Source organism: Sphaerodactylus townsendi, linkage group LG01 (assembly GCF_021028975.2).
Source record: "Sphaerodactylus townsendi isolate TG3544 linkage group LG01, MPM_Stown_v2.3, whole genome shotgun sequence".
In the NCBI taxonomy this organism is placed as follows: domain Eukaryota; kingdom Metazoa; phylum Chordata; class Lepidosauria; order Squamata; family Sphaerodactylidae; genus Sphaerodactylus; species Sphaerodactylus townsendi.
The window spans coordinates 194384173-194407170 of NC_059425.1; the positions used below are offsets into that span (position 1 = coordinate 194384173).

At 46.2% G+C, this 22998-nt stretch overlaps 1 protein-coding gene across 2 annotated transcripts in view; it reads right to left on the reverse strand.

Annotated features, from left to right (window-relative positions):
* Nucleotides 1-3116: 3116 nt before the first annotated feature.
* Nucleotides 3117-22998, reverse strand: part of LOC125436226 (cytochrome P450 2K6-like) — a 154231-nt gene continuing 134349 nt past the window's right edge. Inside the window, exons 1-9 of one of the 2 annotated variants that reach the window (XM_048503053.1) lie at nt 21005-21446; nt 16250-16412; nt 12257-12406; nt 11843-12003; nt 11149-11322; nt 6671-6818; nt 5615-5799; nt 4823-4964; nt 3117-3591 (exon numbers count right to left, since the gene is read on the reverse strand). In XM_048503053.1, coding sequence (XP_048359010.1) covers nt 3404-3591; nt 4823-4964; nt 5615-5799; nt 6671-6818; nt 11149-11322; nt 11843-12003; nt 12257-12406; nt 16250-16412; nt 21005-21187 — 1494 coding nt within the window. In that variant the 5' untranslated portion in view covers nt 21188-21446 and the 3' untranslated portion in view covers nt 3117-3403. Of the gene's footprint in view, nt 3592-4822; nt 4965-5614; nt 5800-6670; nt 6819-11148; nt 11323-11842; nt 12004-12256; nt 12407-16249; nt 16413-21004; nt 21447-22998 lie in introns of those variants that run through there. The other variant, XM_048503063.1, reaches the window with a different exon arrangement.

Genomic DNA, 22998 nt, shown 5'->3' on the forward strand with positions numbered 1-22998 from the left:
ATATGATAACAATAGCTTAGGAAAACGTGTTCCCCTTGACCCTATTATTCCAATTGAACAAGGACACATGGCCAACGACAACAGTGGATCACCAACCCTAAATTAAGAAGAGCTTTAACACTGGCCAGATTCAAGCTAATGCCTTCTATGCTGCTCTATGGCAGACATCAACAAATTGATAAACAGAGGAGGCTATGTCCATGCAATATGGGTCAGGTGGAGACACCTCGATCATACCCTCTTTCTATTGTGTATATACGAAAAATCAGGAATGTCACAATCTAAAATTTTATCCCATTTCTGTATAACAATCTAACTGATGCTCTTAAGATACCTATGCTTTTGAACAACATGGATCCCACAGTGTGGTGAGAATGTAGCAAAATTTTCGTTAACAATATCAGACGTGGAAGTCTAGGTTGAATACCAACCAATACCCATGTATTATTTATGACCACATATAGCCAGCAGTAATTTTTCTAGCTTCTGTCAGTATACGATGACGTTTAAGTGAGTTAACTTAGCTGAAGGAATGTCCTATAGTTACAGAAGGACCATGTATATATTTTAGTATTTAGTATTTTAGTACCAGTGTCTATAATTGTGAGCAATAATGGGCAAATTTTGTATGCTGATTTTGTATGTTTATTTTATGCCAATAAAGGCTTGTGACCTGTGGCATATTCAGTTGTTTGTTTTGGTTTGCTTTCAGTCTTTCCGCTCCTGCCAATCCTGCAGCTGGCGTACAAGCATGAAACATCGTACTGGCCAAACAATCAATGTAGAACAAACTAAAATGGAAATCAGTGCTCAAACGCACATTTCTAATGTGTCAAACACCAATTTAGAAGGTTAAAAACGTGCTCTCTAAAGCCCTGATGAATGAAAGAATATTTTAACTTTTCTGACGGCCAGAAGAAATTTTGTCCCAATATTCTGGTCACAATATTGGCCACAAATTCAGAGTCAGTGACAGAGTATTGTGAGGAGGGTCAGGAATGTGAGGAGGGTGAGGAATGTAACGAACTAGCAAAGTCCAGAGAAAAATAACCGTTCTTAGTTCTTTATTGAGCTGGCAGTCATAGTCAGATACAGGCGATGCGAGATCTGAGGCCCCAGATCTTGGCTAATAGCTTTTACACAGTATCAATTCAGGTTCCCGCCAAGACAGAGTAAACAAAGCATAGTTTCACACAAGCTAGCAAGCGAGTAGAAGATAACCCAGAAAGCAACATTCCCCTTCCCAGGCAGAAAGCCAGAAGCCTCCGGCGGGAACTTCTCAAAGTCGGAACACATACACTCACCACAACCTTACAGCCAGGGCAATTGCCAGGGTGTTAGGTCTCAGACCTGTAGTCAATAAACGAACTCTGGATTGGTTGTTGTGAGTTTTCCGGGTTGGGTTGCTGTGGTCTGGCAGATCATGTTCCTAACATTTCACCTTCATCGCCCAGGAGTGGGGGAGGTCTTAAGGGGGGTGGAATGTCAGGACCATGCCTGTCAGTACCTAGATGTCTTGCTGTATGTGAATTGAAAATGCTTTCCTGTAAATGCTTTCCTGTTTCCCTCTTCCCTTCCTGGCAACCTCCTGGCACCAGCCCATCTACAAAGAGGCGTGAATGGTTCCCAGGTTCTTTGAAGCTCTGTAGTGCAATTGTTGTAGAAACTGTAGTGGACATTTGGTGTAGGGTGAAATGAGGGGGGCGTGCATTAAAGGACATAGTTCCTGGATCTGAGCTCTCTAGCTCAGATCCTGCTTTCTATTGTTACTCTTCGTGTTGCAAGAAATAAACTGCTTTAGGACTTTCCTACGGTCTCTGTTATTTCCACGTTCGAGAGTCTGACAGGGGGAGGGTTTTTCCCCCATCCATTGTTGGTGTAATCTGAATGTTGGTAGTCTGAATGTTTGACTAGAGTCCAAGAAACCTGAGTTTCACGTGAGTCACCCTGACCTCCTTCGGAGAAAGGGGAAAAACAATCTAAATCTCAACAAAAGAGGGGGGGAGGATGCCTGCTGACTTTTTCTTGGTCTTGGAACTAACCATCCTCATGCCCACAGACTTCTCCCTACCATCGTTGGAACACTTGGTGCTTCTTGTGCATAGTTCCGGCAAGAGCAAGCCGAGAAATGTTCCTTATGGGAACTCTCACCAAGGGTGCACAGTTTGGAGGCTCCTGTTCTGGGGAAGTATAATCCCCTTCTCAGCTTCTTCTTCTGAACCCAGCATGAGGAGCTCGTAAAGCAGAGGCCCCCCCCCCCCCCGAAGCGCAGCTGGGGTGCCGGAGAAGTTTCTTCCGTAGGTAGGAGGCGCAGAAGGCAGGCACTAAATTATTGCATTAAATGTTTCATCAGGACTTCCTGATCGCTTTCCATTGGCTGCAGGTAGAGGACACGCCCCACCGTGGCCTGATTGGATGGAAGGATACTCGTCACTTTCAGAGGCGGGAAATTGGGCCTCGGAGTCACACCCCGGAATTCCCCACTTCCCCACGCTCTGCGCGAGCTTTTCCCAAAAGTGCAGTTTCCTCCAGGAGCTAAAGTGATGCGCGCCGAGGGGATAGGAGAGCAGCAGAATCAGGGGGGCTGTGTTGTTGCAGCAGGTGTGGTGGGGAGCACTGCTGGACCTCGGATTATTTGCAAGCAGTAGCCCGCAACAAATGGTGTGTGGGAAAACGACCAGAGTCCACCAGCTCTTAACCGCTCCACCACTTGGTTTTTGTTGGGCTCTCGCTTGGTTATTACTTGATTCAAAGGAACTCACTTGGTTGTTGAAGAAGAAGAAGAAGAAGAAGAAGATGATGATGATGATGATGATGATGATGAAGAGGAGGAGGAGGAGGAGGAGTTTGGATTTATATCCCCCCTTTCTCTCCTGCAGGAGACTCAAAGGGGCTGACAATCTCCTTGCCCTTCCCCCCTCACAACAAACACCCTGTGAGGTAGGTGGGGCTGAGAGAGCTCCGAGAAGCTGTGACTAGCCCATGGTCACCCAGCTGGCGTGTGTGGGAGTATACAAGCTAATCTGAATTCCCCAGATAAGCCTCCACAGCTCAGGCGGCAGAGTGGGGAGTCAAACCCGGTTCCTCCAGATTAGATACACGAGCTCTTAACCTCCTACGCCACTGCTGCTCCTTTAACTGATTCAAAGATATCCGTAGGGTCAATAAAGTATCACAAAGACACAGAACTATTTTATCTGTATGCAGCAAACACCTCAAGAAGCGAGGCCCAAATTTTTAACCCAATTACCTAGATCTCGGATCCACTTTCCGTGGGCTTTACAGATAGGCATATGATGCACTAAACTAAAGTTTGTGACTAGGCACAGTTCATTTCTGTTGAGTCTGAAATGTCTTTGGCAGCCAAAATAGTGCATCCAGGGAAGCTAAGCATGGTTGGATGTTAAGATCGTGGCAAAGCACAGACATTGAAGATCTTCGGAGGTGTAGCAAACCCAACCGCAGGGGTGAGGTCCAGGTCTTCCTTGGATGTCCCAGGGGCTGGCTGGAAAGTGAATCTCTGCAGGAGACTCGCAAAGAAGAGGAAGAGCTCCATCTTGGCAAGGGTCTCACCCGCACACATCCGCCGACCTGTGACAATGCAGACTGGTTAGGGAAGCCTTTTTATTTATGATAGTTTTATATCATTCTCCCCATTTTCCATGAAGAAAACGTGCTCCCCCGTGTATATTTCTCTCCCATTTGAACGGGGCCACTTGGCATACTACCTGTATTGCTTAATAAACCCTGTTCAAAGGAGAGCCATAATGCTCGCCAGGTTTAATGTTATGCCTTCTGCCTTGTTACATGGCAGATTTAATAAGCAAGAAAAGGCTAAAAGATTGTGCCCATGTAACGATGGCTCAGTTGAATCTCTGGCCCACCAATTACTTCACTGTCTCAGATTCAAGGAAATCAGATCCAAGTATGTGAATCTCACTCCTTTACATTTACCTGATCTCCCCGATTTAATTAGATTACACTACTTGTTAAACAACCCTGATCCTTCTCTCTGTATGATAGTGGCAGACTTTCTCCTGGAAATTACTAAATGCCAGTAGATTTCCTTCGTCCTAACATGTATATCATGTATTGTATATGCTTTTTAATCTGTTTTTATTATTGTTGTACTGCTGTCTAAGCAAATAAAGGCTTGCTTAAACATTTTCCATGAAAAAGTAAATATGAACTGAAGTACATGGAAATCAATGATTAATAGTACTGATGAACAAAGAACGACTAGGGAATAATTGAGAGAATGAATAATTGAGAAATTAACTAGGGAATAATTGAGAGAATGAATAATTGAGAAATGGCCGACTGGGACGTTGTCCTTCCAACTCAATGAACTTGCTACCTGACAGATTACTCACAGCCCAATCCGGGGTGGGGACCTATCTGAGGAACCAGTGCAGGGCTCAAGGGGCAAATGCGCTGGCGAAGGAGGGAGATGTATGGGCAGATACTGAACCCCCCCCCCACTGCAGCAACCAACCTGGAAGCTGCAACCATATTTCTGCCACGCCGATGCAGAAAGCTGCACCAGTATGACTGGGGCCATTCCGGGGCCAGGCCAGGGGATGGAGTTGACCTTGCTCAATTTTCACTGTCTTCTTTGCCCCTGCACGCCAACGCATGGCCTGGGACGTGTGCCACATTTTTCATGGTGTATGTCCATTCTCCACTATGGTAGATTTTCACTGGGGGGGGGGCGTGTCCACACTGTGAAGAAGCTGTTGGGAAGCAGTGGAGTGGTGTCTTAGTGGCGCAGCCTCCCACTGCCAAAGGGGTCTGAATTGGTGATGCATCTAAAAGGAGTTACCTGCAGAGAAAGGCAGGAAGGCGTCTCTCTTGACAAACTTTCCTTCGGAATCAAGGAAATGCTCAGGATAGAATTTAAATGGTTTTTCCCATTGAGATTCATCGTACAGCACAGAGAATAGTAAGGGGAGGATATGACTTCCCTGAAAAGTCAAAGCAATACATTATTGAAGAAGAAAAGAAGAAGAAGAGTTGGATTTATATCCCCCCCCTTTCTCTCCTGTAAGGAGACCCAAAGGGGCTTACAATCTCCTTCCCCTTCCCCTCCCTGCACAACAAACACCCTGAGATGTGGGTGGGGCTGAGAGAGCTCAGAAGAACTGTGACTAGCCCAAGGTCACCTAGCTGGCATGTGTTGGAGTGCACAGGCTAATCTGGTTCACCAGATAAGCCTCCACAGCTCAAGTGGCAGAGTGGGGAATCAAATCCGGTTCTCCAGATTAGAGTGCACCTGCTCTTAACCACTACACCACTCTGGCTCCATCAAGCACAATATCTATCCTTCAGGCCTAAAGAATGCCATCCCAAACTGAGTTATGTGGGAATTCAAATGCAAGAAAAGCAGGGTAGCAAACAATTGGCTTGGATGGGCAGTGTTTTCACAATTTGCAATGTTTGGCCCAATTCAAGCAAAGTCAGGCCCATTTCTTTCTTTGCAGCAAGATAACTCTGTGGGTCACAGAAGAACTTCATTAACTGCTTCTAATATCCCACCAGGTTAAGTGTTGGTTGCAAAACATGAGCAGATTGACTTATTCAACTGAACAATGACTGAAAAGCTAAGAAGAATCACCTTTGGGATGAAGTAGCCTCCAAGAGTGACATCCGCAATGGTGGCATGTGGCACACTCATAGGGAGAATATTTGCAAACCTCTGGATTTCGTGAACCACCGCATCGGTGTAGGGCAGTTTTCCTCGGTGTTCAATTCGTGGCTGAGCAGACCCGATCACCTTTGTTATTTCTTCTTGCACTTTCTCTGAGGAAACAGAACATTTATTCCCACAAAAATAAATTTCTGTATCAGATTTTTAATTATGCCGTAAATATACCTGGGCTACATTAACTGGTATGAGTGGATGTCACACTCTGGTCTTGAAAAAGTGCCACAGGTCAAGGAGCTGAGTTATTTTGCAAGAAGAAGAAGAAGAATGGCACTTTAAGACTGTGCATTGGCTATTGGGGGGGGGGGGTTAAATGCCATTTCCACAACAGACCGGTACCCCCTGCCCTTAATTAAGAACTTGCTGGCATGCCTCACAAAAAGGAAAATCTTTACAAAGCTGAATGTATGAGAAGCTTGGTAGTAAGCCTTGAGAAAGGGGATGAATGGAAAACTGCCTTTAACACGCCTGGAGGACAATTTGAATAACTGGCGATGCCTTTTGGTATAAGCAGGACTCCAGGGGTCTTCATGAACTTAACAAATGAAGTCATGCATGACCATCTGTCCCGAGGGGTTGCAATATACTTTGATGATGTCTTGATTTGCACTGAGACCCCATAGACACATGTGGAGCTGGTGAGATCATTACAAAGCAAATTGAAAGAGAACCAGTTGTATGTAAGATATCCAAATGTGATTTCCACAAGACCACACTGGACTTTTTGGGTTACCGGGTGTCAGCAGCTGGACTGGAAATGGACCCCACCAAGGTCCAACATGTACTGGGGTGGGAAGCCCCCTCACACCAGAAGACAAATTCAGATCCCCTGAAGCCACATATGTTTTCCCTCATTCATGTAATATTCAACAGATACCTCAGTTTTCTTCCCATTCTTAAAAACTATGTGAAATTGGAATCCAGATATCCTTGAATAATGGAAAACAACCAAGGGAAAGGACTCACTCTGAATCTCAGGATACTTCATCATCAGCAAGAGGCCCCAACGCAAGGTGGTCGACGTCGTCTCTGTGCCGGCACCAAATAAATCACTCACTACAGCCTTTAAATTTTCATTATGGAAAAATCCATTGCTCTGGTTCTTGGTCTTCTCCTGGGGAAAGAAAGAAGAAACGATTTAAGCTAAATGAATAGAATACCTAGCAAAATAAACACCAAGAGCGCCCTAAGAATTTCACAGTGCTGATGGGGATAAAAAGTCCCAACTGATCATCTCAACATTCCCTCCAACCTAGATGAGAATCAGCTACAGATTCTGCAATACAGCAAACCATGAGAAGAAATGATAGAACAGGAGCAGTCAGTCCTGTTCCTAGGGCCGTGGTGGCGAACCTTTGGCACTCCAGATGTTATGGACTACAATTCCCATCAGCCCCCCAATTGGCCATGCTGGCAGGGGCTGATGGGAATTGTAGTCCTTAACATCTGGAGTGCCAAAGGTTCGCCACCACTGTCCTAGGGGGTTCTTGATGGACAAAGAGGAATCTGCTTGCTCCATCTTGTGGGCATCTTTCTTCTTCAATATGGATTTTTCCATACTGCATAAGGCAATTTGATCAATTTAGCATAAACAAGTGTCAGACCTCGGGTCCGGAAATAATAGAAACTGTAGATTTGTTGTAAAGTCTTTATTTCAACATAGAAGGACAACATGAAGCAAAGACGAATCTTCCCGCTCAAATCTACTGCCTATTTTCCCCCAAAACTCCCTGCCCCCTGTAGCCAAACGGCTCCTAAAATTCCCACTACGAAGCACTACAGGCCTGGGAACGCTTCCCACATGGTCAGATCAGCTCTTCCGGGGCTGCCAAGGCCGCCTGCCGAAGGAGAAGAAGAAGAAGAGTTTGGATTTCTATCCCCCCTTTCTCTCCTGCAGGAGACTCCAAGGGGCTTACAATCTCCTTGCCCTTCCCCCCTCACAACAAACACCCTGTGAGGTAGGTGGGGCTGGGAGAGCTCCGAGAAGCTGTGACTAGCCCCAGGTCACCCAGCTGGCGTGTGTGGGAGTGCCCAGGCTAATCTGAATTCCCCAGATGAGCCTCCACAGCTCAGGCGGCCGAGCTGGGAATCAAACCCTGTTCCTCCAGATTAGAGACACGAGCTCTTAACCTCCTACGCCACTGCTGCTCCTGAGAGAGAGAGCGCTGGACACCTGCAGAGTACAAAACAATACCCGACAGGCACGGGCCTGACAACAGGAAGCAACAGATCTGGGATTGAGAGTGAAGGAATGTAAAGAATATCCGGAGAAAATTGCAGCCTACTGTGGCTATATTAAACAGATCAGCAAATATATACAGTCAACCCAATACTGAAAGATATGAGGCCAGCCAAGCCTATGTAGAATGTATGCTGCTTTACTTAGCTAAACACACAAATAAGAGAATTCAATCTCTATTTCTAATAGAATTACCTGAATCGCACTGAAGAAATTTCTGTTGAAAACGTGGACTAAGCCGCGACAACGCGTTTCTGCTATGAATCGTGGCTTGCTGTCGCTTCCGTAGTTTTCTTTCATCGCTATTGGAGCTGTTGCTGTCAACTACCACAACTCAGCTTAATATCTTTGATTCATTGAATTTTTGGAGATACTGACTCTTTCTACTGACTGGAACGCAATATGACTATTGCAGGTTTCGTGCCTCATGGACAATGTTTATGACATGCTCTCATTATATATGTGTTTATTACCTTTCTATCCAGTTAAATAACCATAATATATCCTTATGAACAATCTTTATGAACGGTTTATGAAGTATCTGTTCAAATTACACTCAAACTAACTGCTTATACCTCATTGCCTTGTATTCCTATATATACAGTCCTTGTTTTTTAGGCTTGGCTGGCCTCATATCTTTCAGCCTACTGTGGCTGCCATGTTGAGATCAAATGTCATAAGGGATGCGCAGTGTTAGGTAACGGTGGTGCCACACTAGGGCAACAAGTTTGCGCTAGCTCCTTGCCTCACATCCCTGTATTATCATTTTATTATTACTAAACATGTTGAACATATGAAGCAGAAAATATTACACAGTTTGGGCTCCAAAACAAACAGTCATAGTTCCCCAATAGTTCCCCAATCAGTCTCCAGGAAGCCAAGTGTTTAGGCCAGCCTAGTAGGGTTGCCAACTTCCCTTTGGGCTCTGGGGTTCTCTGGTCTCCAGACTACAGAGTACCCCTGGTCTCCAGACTACAGAGATCAATATCAGACTCTCGAAAGTGGAAATAACAGAGACCGTGGAAAAGTCCCAAAGCCGTTTATTCCAGGTGAAACGAAGAGTAACAAAGCAAAGCAGGATCTGAGCTAGGTGAAAGGTTCTTTGAAGTTCTGTAGTGCATTGGTTATTGAAACTGTAGTGGACCTTTGGCTAGGGAGCTCAGATCCAGGACCTATATTCTTTAACCCTCCCGTTTCGTCCCACACCAAATGTCCACTACAGTTTCAATAACCAATGCACTACAGAACTTCAAAGAACCTGGGAACCTTTCACACTACTTTGAAGCAGGGCTGGCACCAGGAGATTGCCAGGAAGGGAAGAGCGGGAAACAGAGAAACAGGGAAACGTATGTAAGTCACACACAGCAAGACATCAAGTCACTGACAGGCATGGTCCTGACAATCAGTGCCCCTGGAGAAAAATGGCCACTTCATGTTGGGAGTGAAGGAAGGGCGTTGCGCTGTCTCTTAGCTGAAGACTCCAGAGGCGGATTATAAAGAGCCAGAGCAATGGGTAAGGCTGATCCTGTCCCTTTGATGCACAGGTGGCTACTGGCAGAGAATCTTCCTTCTTTCCAGCTAACACCTCTCTCTCTCTCTCTCTCTCTCTCTCTCTCTCTCTCTCTCTCTCTCCATCTTGCATCATGAGAGCAGGACGGGCTTTCCTGCATCTATCCTGGTTTAGCTAGATAGTTTAGAATGTTTATCCAATCCTGTCTAGAATGGACTTCCCTGTAATAAAGGACTCATACCCATTCACTAAGATAAAGGGTTCCATGTGAACTTTATTTCCTCCTCAGCAACTCAATGTGCCATATGCCCTTTGGAGGCTGGACTCTGTGGTAAGATAACCCCCTAAGGGCCTTCCCCTCCGCAGGCCACACCCCCATATCTCCAGGAACGTCTCGACTCAGAGGTTGCAACCCTACACCCTATACTGGAGAGAGCCTACAGTAGTGTTGATTATTATAGAGATACATATAGTGCATTGACATCATATATAGTAAGCTGTGGCGGAGGTGGAGCTACAACAGGGCTGCCTGGGGACAAATGCCCTGGGTGGGCCACCATTGTGTCACAAGGGCCCCTGAAAAATAGCCCCCCCCACCCCTCCTTCTTCCTCCCTCAGCCTGGCCCCTCCCCACCAGATTGTTCCTTCAGCCAGCAGAGCCTCCACCGGCTGAAGAAGCAGCCTGGGGCCACCACAATCACCAATGCAAAAAATCATGAGGGTTCATGAGGATGTGTTTAAAATCATCTGGATCTGGATTTTACCCAGATTTGTGAATTGGGAATGCTCTATAATGTGATGGTGACTTTGAGATGACCTGGTGCAAAAAAACGTTGCTTGGTCATGGTGGGGAAGGGCTGCCGCCCATACATGGGGCGGGCAGAAAACTCAGATTTTGCCCCGGGCTCCATTTCCCCTAGCTACGCCTCTGAGCTGTGGCTTCGATCTGTAAGTTCCTCTGAATGCTCAGCTTTCATTATTTTAAGCACAAAGTCTATCACATTTTTGGTTGAAGTTTGTGCATTGACAGTCTTTGGCGAGGCTCACATTGGGGTCCCCCTGCATTTCCTCACTTATGTTGCCCCCCACCCGCCCCCCAATCTAGCTGCCATTTAGCCTGAATCCTGTGCTCGGGTCTGGAAGATTTTCGCTGTCCGTTTTTGGCTTTTTTTTTAAGAGGCCCCTTTAACAATCTATCACAAGAGCAATAGATCAAAAATATCATTTTTTGTTTAAGGTAGCCCCATCAATTTCTCTGGAAATGCTGGCAGGGATGTGGAACTACTCCTGAAGGGATGGGGGAAGGCAGCAGGGTGAGTTGCTAAGAGAGGAAACAGATGTGCAATTGAGCATCTGTCCCACAGGTAAGGCATGCTTGCTCCAAAGAGACTAAACCTGCACAAAAGGCCATAAAGCCGTGGTGGCGAACCTTTGGCACTCTAGATGTTATGGACTACAATTTCCATCAGCCCCTGCCAGCATGGCCAATTGGTCATGCTGGCAGGGGCTGATGGGAATTGTAGTCCATAACATCTAGAGTGCCAAAGGTTCGCCACCACTGCCATAAAGGGAAAGAGAACTAGAGAACTGGGCAAATTCCTTGCCAGCTGCCCATGTATCCTCATGGAAAAGACTATTAAATTAAGGGTGAGAAAAGTTCACCACTGACTACTGCCGTGTTTCAGACGGTGTTACCTCTTGCTGTTTGATTAGAAAAGCATCAATAAAGCTTCTTTGGTCATTCTCATCCAGTTCTTTGAGGTGCTCTATGAAGGTGTCCTGTATGAAGGCGTACATTTCCTTCTGGTTGGCAAGGACAGTCTTGACACCACCAACAAGAAAGCCCAGACTGGGAAACATGTTGTACAGCTAAAATAATAACATATGAGAAAGGAAAGGATTAAGAAAACCCCAATTCCTACTGCTGAGGCAGCTTTTTCAAAGCTTTCAAAGCTTTTTTGGAAATCTCCCATGACTCAGTTATCATCTCAACCCTATCATCAAATGTCAGGCAGTGCAGTGATTATGGTTGGCCGGGAGATTAGGGTGTATGCCCTCTGACATCACTTCCAGCACAAACCAGAAATTACATCACTATTGGAGATACTGACATTTTTTTTTAAAAAAAGTCTCCCACCATAGTTTTGAGCAACAGTGGCCAACAAAAGTTGCCCGCAGACCTGGCAACTTTAAAAGTCGTAAAATTTGAAAGGACTGTCCCGTATATTTTCCTGAACATCTCAAATAAGTTGTAGGTTTCTCAGAATATGATCTGCCCCAGCCATGAAGTTTTGAGTTTATGCTATGGATATTTGAAGTCATGAATATATTCACAGTGCTGCCTGTACTGGAATTTTAACCATTTTAAAACCACATTTTAATAGGTTACCTGGATTGAGGGAGTTCCTGCAAGCCGGGTGTTTTCAGTAATCATGTTCACTAATTTTGTATATGTGGGATCTCCATATTCAAATCGCTTGCCAAGTAATATGGACACTACAATATTGGCAACAGCAGAATTCATGATTGTAGTTGTCTCAAATGGTTTCCCTAGACAAATAAATATATATATATATATATAAACATATTAAAATGAAAATATTATTTTATGGAATGAGCATGAACATCATATGTGCCTTTTGCATTATCTTGCATACGCTTGGGTACCATTTATCATCCATTCTAGGGGTACACAGAATGAGGTGTAGTTTGCAGAGGGGGAATTCTGGACTGGTCCACATCAAAGGATGGCTCAGGTGTTTTTGGTGCCTCCCAAATGCAAATGATAAAAGTGCCAGCTCACCATCGAAAGATTCAAACTTTTGCAGCAGGAAATTGCACTCCTCAGCAATTCTGTCTTCTATGCCCTTCCTGCCCATTCCGTAGTCCCGTAACGTGGTAATCGCAAACCGCCGCATCACTTTCCAAGACTCACCGTTAGAAAAAACAATTCCTGGATGAAACAAGACCAAAGTTAGATGTTGGCATGCATGACCATGGTAACTGGTCCACCGGGCATTTGGCCAGCCTGGTTAGGAACATCAGTATTATGACATCTGGCCTTCTGTGGGTGCATGGGTGGGAGGGGGAGAGGGGGTTTGACGCCATCTGACATTTAAGTGGTTCCTGTTTTAATATATGGGCATTGTTATTTTATATTGTGTTTTAATGTTTACATTTTTATTACTGTTGTTCCCCCCCCTGAGCCCTTCGGGGAAGGGCGGTCTATACATTTAATAAAATAAAACACATAAATAAACTATATAATGGAATACCTTCCATAATCACAAATCGTGTGTTCTGTGACAAGGGGTCCAAACACGTGATGGAACCCACATGACCATGGGGAAGTAGGGTTAATGTATCTGTTCCTGACACACAAATGTCAAGAGTAGTGGTCAGTTTTTCTCACATGTCCATTCTTTAACCTGGCCAATTATGATCTCTGGACTTACCACCTTGCTGACACCAGCATAAGAGGAACAGCCTGACAATAGTTTGTCTCCTTTCTCCAGAGACAGAGGGAAGAGGATTCCACCCTCTCATTCATTGGTTCCTCAAGGAGCAATCATTTCCCCAATGCTATTTAACATCTATATGTTTCTTCTGGCCCAGCTAGAGGCTCGGTTGTCACCAGTATGCTGAAAACACCTAGCTGTATCAGTTGATGAGCTACTGGCTAAATGCCACCCCAGATGATCTGAATAGTTATCTGGAGGCCGTGGTAAAATGCATGAAACAGAGCTAGCTTAAATCCAACAAAGATGGAGGAGGTCCTGTGAATGGGTTGGGGGGATTCCAGCTACCTGAAGGTGTGCAAGGGACACCTCAGCCATCTGTCAAGAGTCACCTGGGTGTGATCCTGGATGCTTCCCTGTCAATGGAGTCCCAGGTCACGATTGTAGCCTGTTTTTTTTTCTACCTTTGCCAACTTGGGCAACTGCTACCCTACCCTCCCTCGCCTGACCTCAATAAAGTAATCATTGCAAAGGTCACCTCCAGATTGTAAGTTACTGTACATAGGGCTGCCCTTGGTCTGACCTGGAAGCTCCAGCTGGTCCAAAATACATCTGTGCAAGTCCTTATAGGGATGCTCTGGATGGCTCACATTTGACCGGTGTTCTATCAGCTGCATTGACTTTAGGTGGGGAACTGGATCTGATTCAAGGCTCTGGTTTCAACTTTTAAAGCCATTAATGGTCAGGGGCCAGTGGATCTGTGGGGCTGCCTCTCCCGATATGTCCCACCAGCTTCTGAGATATGTGGCAGATACTTCACCCTCTCACTTAGCCCCACCTCATCTATGCTTTCAGGACAATTCAGAATGTTTTATTTTTTAAAGATTCCTGCTGCTAGCTGTGTAGCCACAGGTAGAGTGCTCCTCCACCTTGACTGCCCCTGTCATGCCCCTAGAGACACCCTCACTATGTTCTTTGTTTAAGCCTCAGTTATACCCTTAGTTAGAATGGGCTTAGTTGTTTTGTACAGTGTTCTGTGAGAGGGAACCTTAGTTAGACCCTGTCCCTTTAAGAAGCCCTTTATAGGCAAGAACATTATAGTATCTCTTATTAGTTAGCAGTCCCTTTTTTCAATTTGTTTAGTTTCAGGTGTCTGTGGAAGGCTGGAGAGAGCAATATCCCAGACATCTAAGAGGTCATGTATAAGGTGTTTAAGATCTATAGTATTTTGAGTAATTACATTTCAACAGAATTGCAAGGAAACAGAGTCCAGTTAGAGGACATGGGGAGATCACAGAAGCAGAACAACCAGTGCAGACTTTCTTAGAAGCAGTTAAGGAAGAATTGGTGCCTGCAAATTCTTCAATCTTCAGTTTCCAGCATCGCAAGTATTCTTGACTAGTTAGACTTAATGGGAGGAATCAGTCCTAAACTTTCAATATTATTAAACCGTTTCTGAACTGTTACTTATTAGTCTACGGGTCTCACATTCTGTTCTGGCCAAGGGCAGGACACCTGATATTCGATCGCTTGGGGAACAGAATAGCCCCTCCTCCTATGGTATGAAGTTCAACATGGCTGACCTTTCCTTTTCTCTCTCCCTGCAACCAGCCCCCCTATTCATTACTTAGGGACAGGAGATTGTGCTGTGGGTGTCTATGGTGCAGTCTTATGACAATCGTCATGTCTACTGTCAGACTCTCGAACGTGAAAATAACAGAGACCGTAGGAAAGTCCTAAAGCAGTTTATTTCTAACAACGCATAGAGTAACAATAGAAAGCTGGATCTAAGCTAGAGAGCTTCGATCCAGGAACTATATACTTCAACCTCCCCTTTACGCTGCACACCAAATGTCCCTTACAGTTTCTACAACATTTGCACTACAGAGGTTCAAAGAACCTGGGAACCGTTCACACCTTCTCGCAGATGAGCTGGCGCCAGAAGGTTGCCGGGAAGGGAAGAGGGAAACAGGAAAGCATTTACAGGAAAACATTTGCAATTCTTACACAGCAAGACATCTAATAGTTGATAGTTCCATGGGAATGTCAACTCAATGCATGGCAGCTGTGAAAAAGGCAAACTCTATGCTGGGGATCATTAGGAAAGGAATTGATAATAAAACTGCAAAGATTGTCATGCCCTTATATAAAGCAGTGGTGCGACCGCACTTGGAGTACTGTGTCCAGTTCTGGTCACCACATCTCAAAAAAGGATACTGCGGAGACAGAAAAAGCGCAGAGAAGGGCAACGAGGCTGATTGAGGGACTGAAGCATCTTCCCTATGAGGAGAGGCTGCAGCGTTTGGGACCTCTTTAGCTTGGAGAGGAGACGGCTGAGGGGGGATATGATTGAAGTCTATAAAATTATGCATGGGGTAGAAAATGTTGACAGAGAGAAATTTTTCTCTCTTTCTCACAATACTAGAACCAGGGTGCATTCATTGAAAATGCTGGAGGGAAGAATTAGGACTAATAAAAGGAAACACTTCTTCACGCAACGTGTGATTGGTGTTTGGAATATGCTGCCACAGGAGGTGGTGATGGCCACTCACCTGGATAGCTTTAAAAAGGGCTTGGACAGTTTTATGGAGGAGAAGTCGATTTATGGCTACCAATCTTGATCCTCTTTTATCTGAGATTGCAAATGCCTTAGCAGACCAGGTGCACGGGAGCAACAGCAGCAGCAGAAGGCCATTGCTTTCACATCCTGCATGTGAGCTCCCAAAGGCACCTGGTGGGCCACTGCGAGTAGCAGAGAGCTGGACTAGATGGACTCTGGTCTGATCCAGCTGGCTTGTTCTTATGTTCTTATTCTTAATCACTGACAGGCATGGTCCTGACATCTACCTCAAAGGGCTTTCAAGGCAAGAGACAAGCAGAGGGGGCTTCCCATTGCCTGCCTGGCCTGGCCTGGCGGTCTCTGATCCAAATAATAACCAAGGCTGTTCTTGCTTAGCTTCTGAAATCTGGCTACTGACTTTGAACTATAAGGACACCACTGAAATTAAAATAATTATGAATGTTTCATTGTTCAGAGAAAATCAGGGAGCTGAAGGGGGGAAATTTCTCAAACTACTGTTGTTTGTATGCCTTTTTTTGAAAGCTTTCCCTCATCCCAGTTCTGTGATCTCAATTTCTTGTGGCTGTTCTTTGCCTTTGGGGTTGGGGGGAGGTGCATAAGTGCTTGTATCGAAGCAGCTCCAGCCAGCCTTGTTTTATAGTCTGAAAACTCCACTGTGCATATCCCCTAAGCATCATTTTTGGCACAGACTCTTCCCGGCTATAACATTCTACATTTGCAAGCAAGACCAGCTCCTTTTCAGAAGGAAAGACCTCACCGTGGCCATGTTGAAAGTCTTCAAATAGTTGGATAAAGGGCCTGTCCACAAAGGCATCTCCCTGGTTCACCAACGCCTCCTTCATCATCTCGTAGCCTGCCAGAACTACCAATTTCTGCTGTCCTAGTTTGATGCGGTAGACCGGGCCGTACTGTTTCGAGAACTGTAATTTAATTAAAGAGAATGAGGAACATCCTTCCAATCATCCAGATAAGGTTGCCAGATGGTATCAACAAAAATACTAGACACACTTGATAAACATTTGTCAACCAAATGTGTAAGCATACACACACAAGAATGCACACAAAAAATGTCCAAAATGAATTGTCCCTCTAATAGAAGCTAGAGTTGCTAACTCAGAGTTGGGAAATTTGTGGACATTTTGGGTGGAGTTTATTTATGGGAGTGCATTACTGAGTGGTAAATTGTAGTATTTCAGTCCAAGCTCTGCTCACAATCTGAATTTGATCCCACATTAACTCAGTTCCAGGTAACCAACTCAAGGTTGACTTAGCCTTCCATCCTTCTGAGGTCCATACAATGAGTACCAAACTTGCTGGTGGTAAAGTGTAGAGGACGACGGAAGGCAATGGCAATGGCAAACCACCTCATAAACAAAGTCTGCCTAGTAAATGTCTCTATTAAAGGGACAAGACATTTTCCTCTGGGCAGTGAATAACCCAGGGATCTACCCAGTCTTACTTAGGCCCCTTCCGCACATGCAAAATAATGCATTTTCAAACCACTTTCACAATTGTTTGCAAGTGGATCTTGCCATTCCGTACAGCTTCAAAGAGCATTGAAAGCAGTTTGAAAGTGCATTATTCTGCATGCGCGGAATGAGCCTTAGACATGCAAAGCATAAGATCACCACACTTTCCCCCTCTTTAATACGTACAAATACGCAAAGAACTTTTTGGGTACTCAATTGTTGTGCAACTGCTAGAAAATGAACGGACAATAACTAATAATAAGATTATGCGACTTTTATAGGTTTTGAAAACAAAACCGCTGAGCTCTTGATCATATTATGATCTCCAGGAGACATGTAATAAAATGCAGATGTGTATTCAAGTGCTGCCCATGTTTTGCTGACCGAGGAGGGGAGGAAGAGGTTGAGGGCTCATGAGGAAGACACAGACAGCCGTTTTTGTGGAATGAAATTTGGCCACAGCTTGTTTATTGGTGAGGTTGGCTAAGGAAGCAGAAATGCAGCAGAGGGGACTGAGCCGGTCACTGGGCAGCACACCTGCTGAAGCCCAGTGATATCCTTCCCCCAAGCCTGAGGTGACCAGATTTTTGCTCCTGTAAAGCGGGGCGGCTGCGTGCACCCGCGCGACTGCAGGAGCACACTGCCTTTTGCGGCGCTCCCCGGTCAGGAAAGAGGGAAGCACCCCAGAAGGCAGTGTGGCAGCGCAGGAGGCGCACGTGGGACAATTTTAAAGCCCCGCGGGACGCGGGACACATTGCGCAAAAGTGTGAGTGTCCCGCCAAAAGCGGGACGGCTGGTCACCTTACCCAAGCCCAGTGCTGGGGGAAACCAAGGGGCAGCAAGTTAGAGGTACAATTTGGGCACTGGGGCCTGGGGGTGCAAACCCACAGTAGCTCCTGCCTGGGCATGATGTTCCTGGCTTGCTCCACACTCAAGGCCTCTTTTGGAATCCCCCCCCCGCAAGATGGGGAGGCTCCTCCTCCTCTGGATAGATCAGGACCCATGCATAACCTGCCAAGCTGTGACAAATAAACACAACGACAAAAACCTACACAGCAAAAATCGATCGTGAAAGAGAAGGAGGGTGGGTGGGTGAAGCCAGAGCAGCACGGAGCCAAAAGAGGCAAGGGGTCAGCCCGCCGGTCCTAAATGGCCTGGTTGCCACAGCTCTGCCCCAATGGCTACCTTGCAAAGGTGTGCTGGCCAGCAGGCTGGAAGACCCCACATGACAAGGGCCTGCCACCGGCCCAAGATCAGCTCTTCTCCTAGCCCCTGTTCCCCGGCGGCGGCGGTGGCGGCAGCAGCAGCAGTCCAATGTAAGTCTTGAGCTACGCTTTGGGAGTAGGTATTGCTTTAAGTCTGTTTTTCTCAAACTATTTCAGCTTATACCTCCATCTCTTGCTTTGAAGCGGAGGGGGGCCTAACACCACAACCACCACCAGAGCAGAGATCTTTGCACATAGAATGCACAGAAAACTTGCTCGGCGTGGAAAAAAACTAAGCTGGATCTGTTCTCCCCGTCATCTAGTTCTCCAAGTGCAGATGAGTATATCTTATTTTATTTATTTATTCCCCACTTTTCTCCCCGGTGGGGACCCAAAGCAGCTGACACCACTAGGATCTCCTGCCTGGCTGCTGAATGCCAAGCTTCCTTTCTTCGCTGCCTTGGTGACTGTAATGGAGAAAAGAAGATGCTTTATCGAGCCAGATGGGAAACATTACGCAACTGTTTGGAGCCGTGCCTTGGTGGTTGTTGCTGTCCTGTATTTTGTCAGTTTTGTTTACTGTGGCCCCTTCAACACCTGCAGAATTGTTTGCAAGTGGATTCTGCTGTTCCACATAGTAAAATCCAGCTGCAAAGTGCATTGAAAGTGGATTGAAAGTCTATTATTCTGCATGTGTGGAAGGGGCCACATGTGACAGAAAAAGAAAATGCTGTATTGTCCAGTTCAAAATTGGACCCTTTGCAGCCATACACCCAGCCTTGCCCCTTTTCCTAAAGGAACGGATCATCCTGTAAATATGGTTTTCCCAGAAGTCACAGAACCAAGACTACAACCTCTGCCAATTGATAAATGATTATGGCTTATGGTTTATTAGATTTGTATGCCGCATTGCCCTGAAGGGCTCTTTATCCTTTTCTCTCTGAGATGCATGTTTTGTACACGTAGGGAGGGTTTTTTAAAAAAAGAAAAATTTGAAATACCGCTTAGATCTGTAACTTTCCCCAGCCATAGCTTTTAGTGCTGGTATCTGGAAACATCGGTTGCAATTTGCGGGCGATTCTCACCATCACTATCCTTTTCTTTTAGCTTGTTGGAATTTGTTGACATAACAAACAGAAGAAGAAGAAGAAGAAGAAGAAGAAGAAGAAGAAGAAGAAGAAGAAGAAGAAGAAGAAGAAGAAGAAGAAGAAGAAGAGGAGGAGGAGGAGGAGGAGGAGGAGGAGGAGGAGGAGTTTGGATTTATATCCCCCCTTTCTCTCCTGCAGGAGACACAAAGGGGCTTACAATCTCCTTGCCCTTCCCCCCTCACAACAAACACCCTGTGAGGTAGGTGGGGCTGAGAGAGCTCCGAGGAACTGTGACTAGCCCAAAGTCACCCAGCTGGCGTGTGTGGGAGTGTACAGGCTAATCTGAATTCCCCAGATGAGCCTCCACAGCTCAGGCGGCAGAGCTGGGAATCAAACCCTGTTCCTCCAGATTAGATACACGAGCTCTTAACCTCCTACGCCACTAGTTTCCCTGCCTCCCAGACTGAACCTCAAGGAGTGCCTATGGGAATGGCAAAAGTCAAATTTCTATCACAATCTGTGTGGTACTAAAAACACAGAAAGCCCCGCTGGTGTGACTTGAGTGACAATCCCAGTCGAGGGGCTTAACGTTGCTCCCTCATTCTTCATGTTGTGGTAACAAAGGATTACGTTTTCAATATCGCGACTGATCCCCTGGTTAATGATCTGATCTGTCTCAACTCTGATTTCAGCTTTCTATGTATCTATGGGTTTTTTTTCCAATGTTTTCCAGCTTTTCATTATTATTAATGGGGTCCCCCAGCCGAATCTTGAATATGTTCTGTGAGAACAAATTATGAAGTCTTTTTAATTGGATTGTGGATTCTCTGGGAATAGATTGTTATGTTCTAGACTGATTTTTTTTTGAGGAATGGGTTGTTCTGTTTATCCTGATAGAGGTCTCTGGTTGTGTTCTTGGCCCTGGGACAGTTTAATTAAACAGACTTCGGTTACTGCAATAATGACTGCAGGTGTACTCATATATTGGCCGATTACCCACTGCCAGCTCTGCCCTGCCGTTGCCCCACTCCAACGCAAATGTTGCACCAGAAGTGCTCTCAATTTTCACAGGGAAAGTGAGAAGCACAGGCTGGGAAAGAGGGGGGTGGGGCATCAGGACAAGAAATCTTGTCCCGGCACACTTGTTCTCTCAGTGTGCCGCAAGGAGGAAGCACGTTGGGACAATATTTTTTGCTCGGACGTGCTTCCGTTCCCAGCATGTGCCAGGGAGGAAGCACGCTGAGACAAGATTTCTTGGCCCAATGCGCTCCAGCTATCAGCGTGAGACGGCTGCCCTGTGGCTAATCGGCCACTGAGTACTTTCTAACATTGGGCCTTTCCCCACTTCCCTTAAGCCCCGTGCTACTCGAGGAGAGTAGCGTGGGGTTCCTTGGCACTCCCCACTGAGAGGGGCGGCGACAGCGCAGCCGCCTCGAAGCTGCTGCTGTCGCGCCCCTCAGCGCGCAGCATCCCAGGCGCTCTTCTCAACGGCGCCTTTTGATGGCCCCGCACAGAGCGCGGGATCGTGGGGACGGCCGGGCGCGCACTTGGGATGCTGCGCGCTGAGAGCAGCGCGCAGCATAGAGGGGAAGGACGAAAGTGGGGAAAGGCCCATTGTGTAAGCAAGTTCTGTGATACCTGTTTGTCTGCACTTCACTGCTTGCATGTGGGTTGGAGAAGCTCACGGTCTCGCTGTCCTACGGTACCAGCACAAGACAAGGATCCAGAACAAAATGAACAAGAAAGTTACCTTTAGCATGGTCCTGTACGGCCTCTCCAGATCTAGAAGGTGGAGACTTCCAATGAGTGGTAGTGCCATTGGTCCTGGTGGAAGTTTGTGGCTATTGCTGTTCCAGAAATTGCTCATTTTCCAAACGAATGCAAGAGTTAGGGCAAACAGCAACAACACAGAAAAAGGATCCATCCAATCCATTTTGTGTTCAGAAGAAGTTGCTTGTAGTGGTTGCTCAGAAATACAAAATAGAATTTGATCCAGCTGTTTCTGCCCACTGGAATGAGCAGCACAAATTGTTCGCCTAGATACAGCCCTGTAATAAGCTCTCACAAATAATCCAACTCATGCATTTTATAAGAAACAGTCCCCAATTTATATCTGCTTCACCTATAACATCCGTGCGTTTGAAGGGGTGGTGTCCAGTTCATCAAACAAAAGAGTGCCAGAAGAGGTTTAAACTCTCTTGACTCCTGATTCAATGTTCAATACAATACTATCAGGAAGGCTAAACTAGTTAATTATCTACCAGGTCCAAAGACCAGGGTGAAGAGGGTTGGTGAACTGCTGAACTTGTACTTGGGGAAGAATCTCCATAAGTGGAGCATGACTTTCTAAACTGTTTTCTGATCAAATTAATCACAGGTATATATTCGAAGGAATACATGTATTCGAAGGAATACACACAGGTATGTATGTATTTGAAGGAATACACACAGATATGTATTCGAAGGAAATTAATCACAGGGATGTATTCGAAGGAAATTAATCACAGGCATGTATTCGAAGGAAATTAATCACAGGTATGTATTCAAATTCTGATCAAATTAATCATAGGTATGTATTCGAATTCTGATCAAATTAATCATAGGTATGTATTCGAAGGCTTTCACGGCCAGAATCACTGGGGTGTTGTGTGGTTTCCGGGCTGTATGGCCATGTTCTGGTAGCATTTTCTCCTTAAACGTAAGGCCATTTCAATCTGTCTGGGTGTTACAGTGGCAAAGGGAGTGTCACGGGCTGGCCACAAAGGAGGCACGAGGCAAGGTGTATTGAAGAAGAAGAAGAGTTTGGATTTATATCCCCCCTTTCTCTCCTGCAGGAGACTCAAAGGGGCTTACAATCTCCTTGCCCTTCCCCCCTCACAACAAACACCCTGTGGGGTGGGTGGGGCTGAGAGAGCTCTGAAGAACTGTGACTAGCCCAAGATCACCCAGCTGGTGTGTGTGGGAGTGTACAGGCTAATCTGAATTCCCCAGATGAGCTTCCACAGCTCAGGCGGCAGAGCGGGGAATCAAACCCGGTTCCTCCAGATTAGATACACGAGCTCTTAACCTCCTACGCCACTGCTGCTCCTGCTACACTCACAGCTTTACTTTATATAAGATAGGTAAAGAAACACACAGAAGCTCCCTGCTTCATTGGTGCAGCTGGGTTCACTCAAACTAAGTCCACAACCCCCAGTGCAGCAAAGTCCATACAGAGCAAGTCCACCACGTTCACCAAAGGTCATGCAAGAAAGTCCACAAGGAACCAGTTCAGCAAGGTTCATAAACAGGGTTGTAATCCAGAAGTCAGAAGTTCAGAGAGGGCAGCCATCAGCGTGAGCTGTTGTCTCCTGCAAAGGCATGAAGCTGCAACCAGCCCTTTCTATCCATGTGGGACTGACTGCCATGCTTCAGGGAGCCGAGTCTGTGAGCACTCGCGTCTTGCTTAGGGAGCCGAGTCTGTGAGCACTCACGTCTTGCGAGCAGCCAGTCCAGTTGATCGCCGGCGCTCTGTCAGGTCCCGCTGCAGCTGTTGCCGGCACTGCTCTAGCAGGGTAGGGGAACCAGGAGGGCTGCAAGCTGGGGGGTGGGGGGGGGCTGGAGGTGAGCGCTGGGACTGTTCTGGGGGTGCTTGCTGGGCGGGCCCTGGTTCTGTAAGGCAGTCAGAGGCCATTGTGGCCGCAGCTGGTTCCTCATCCTCCAATGAGTCACTGCTACCAGGTCTGGCTTCGTTGGAGTCAAAAG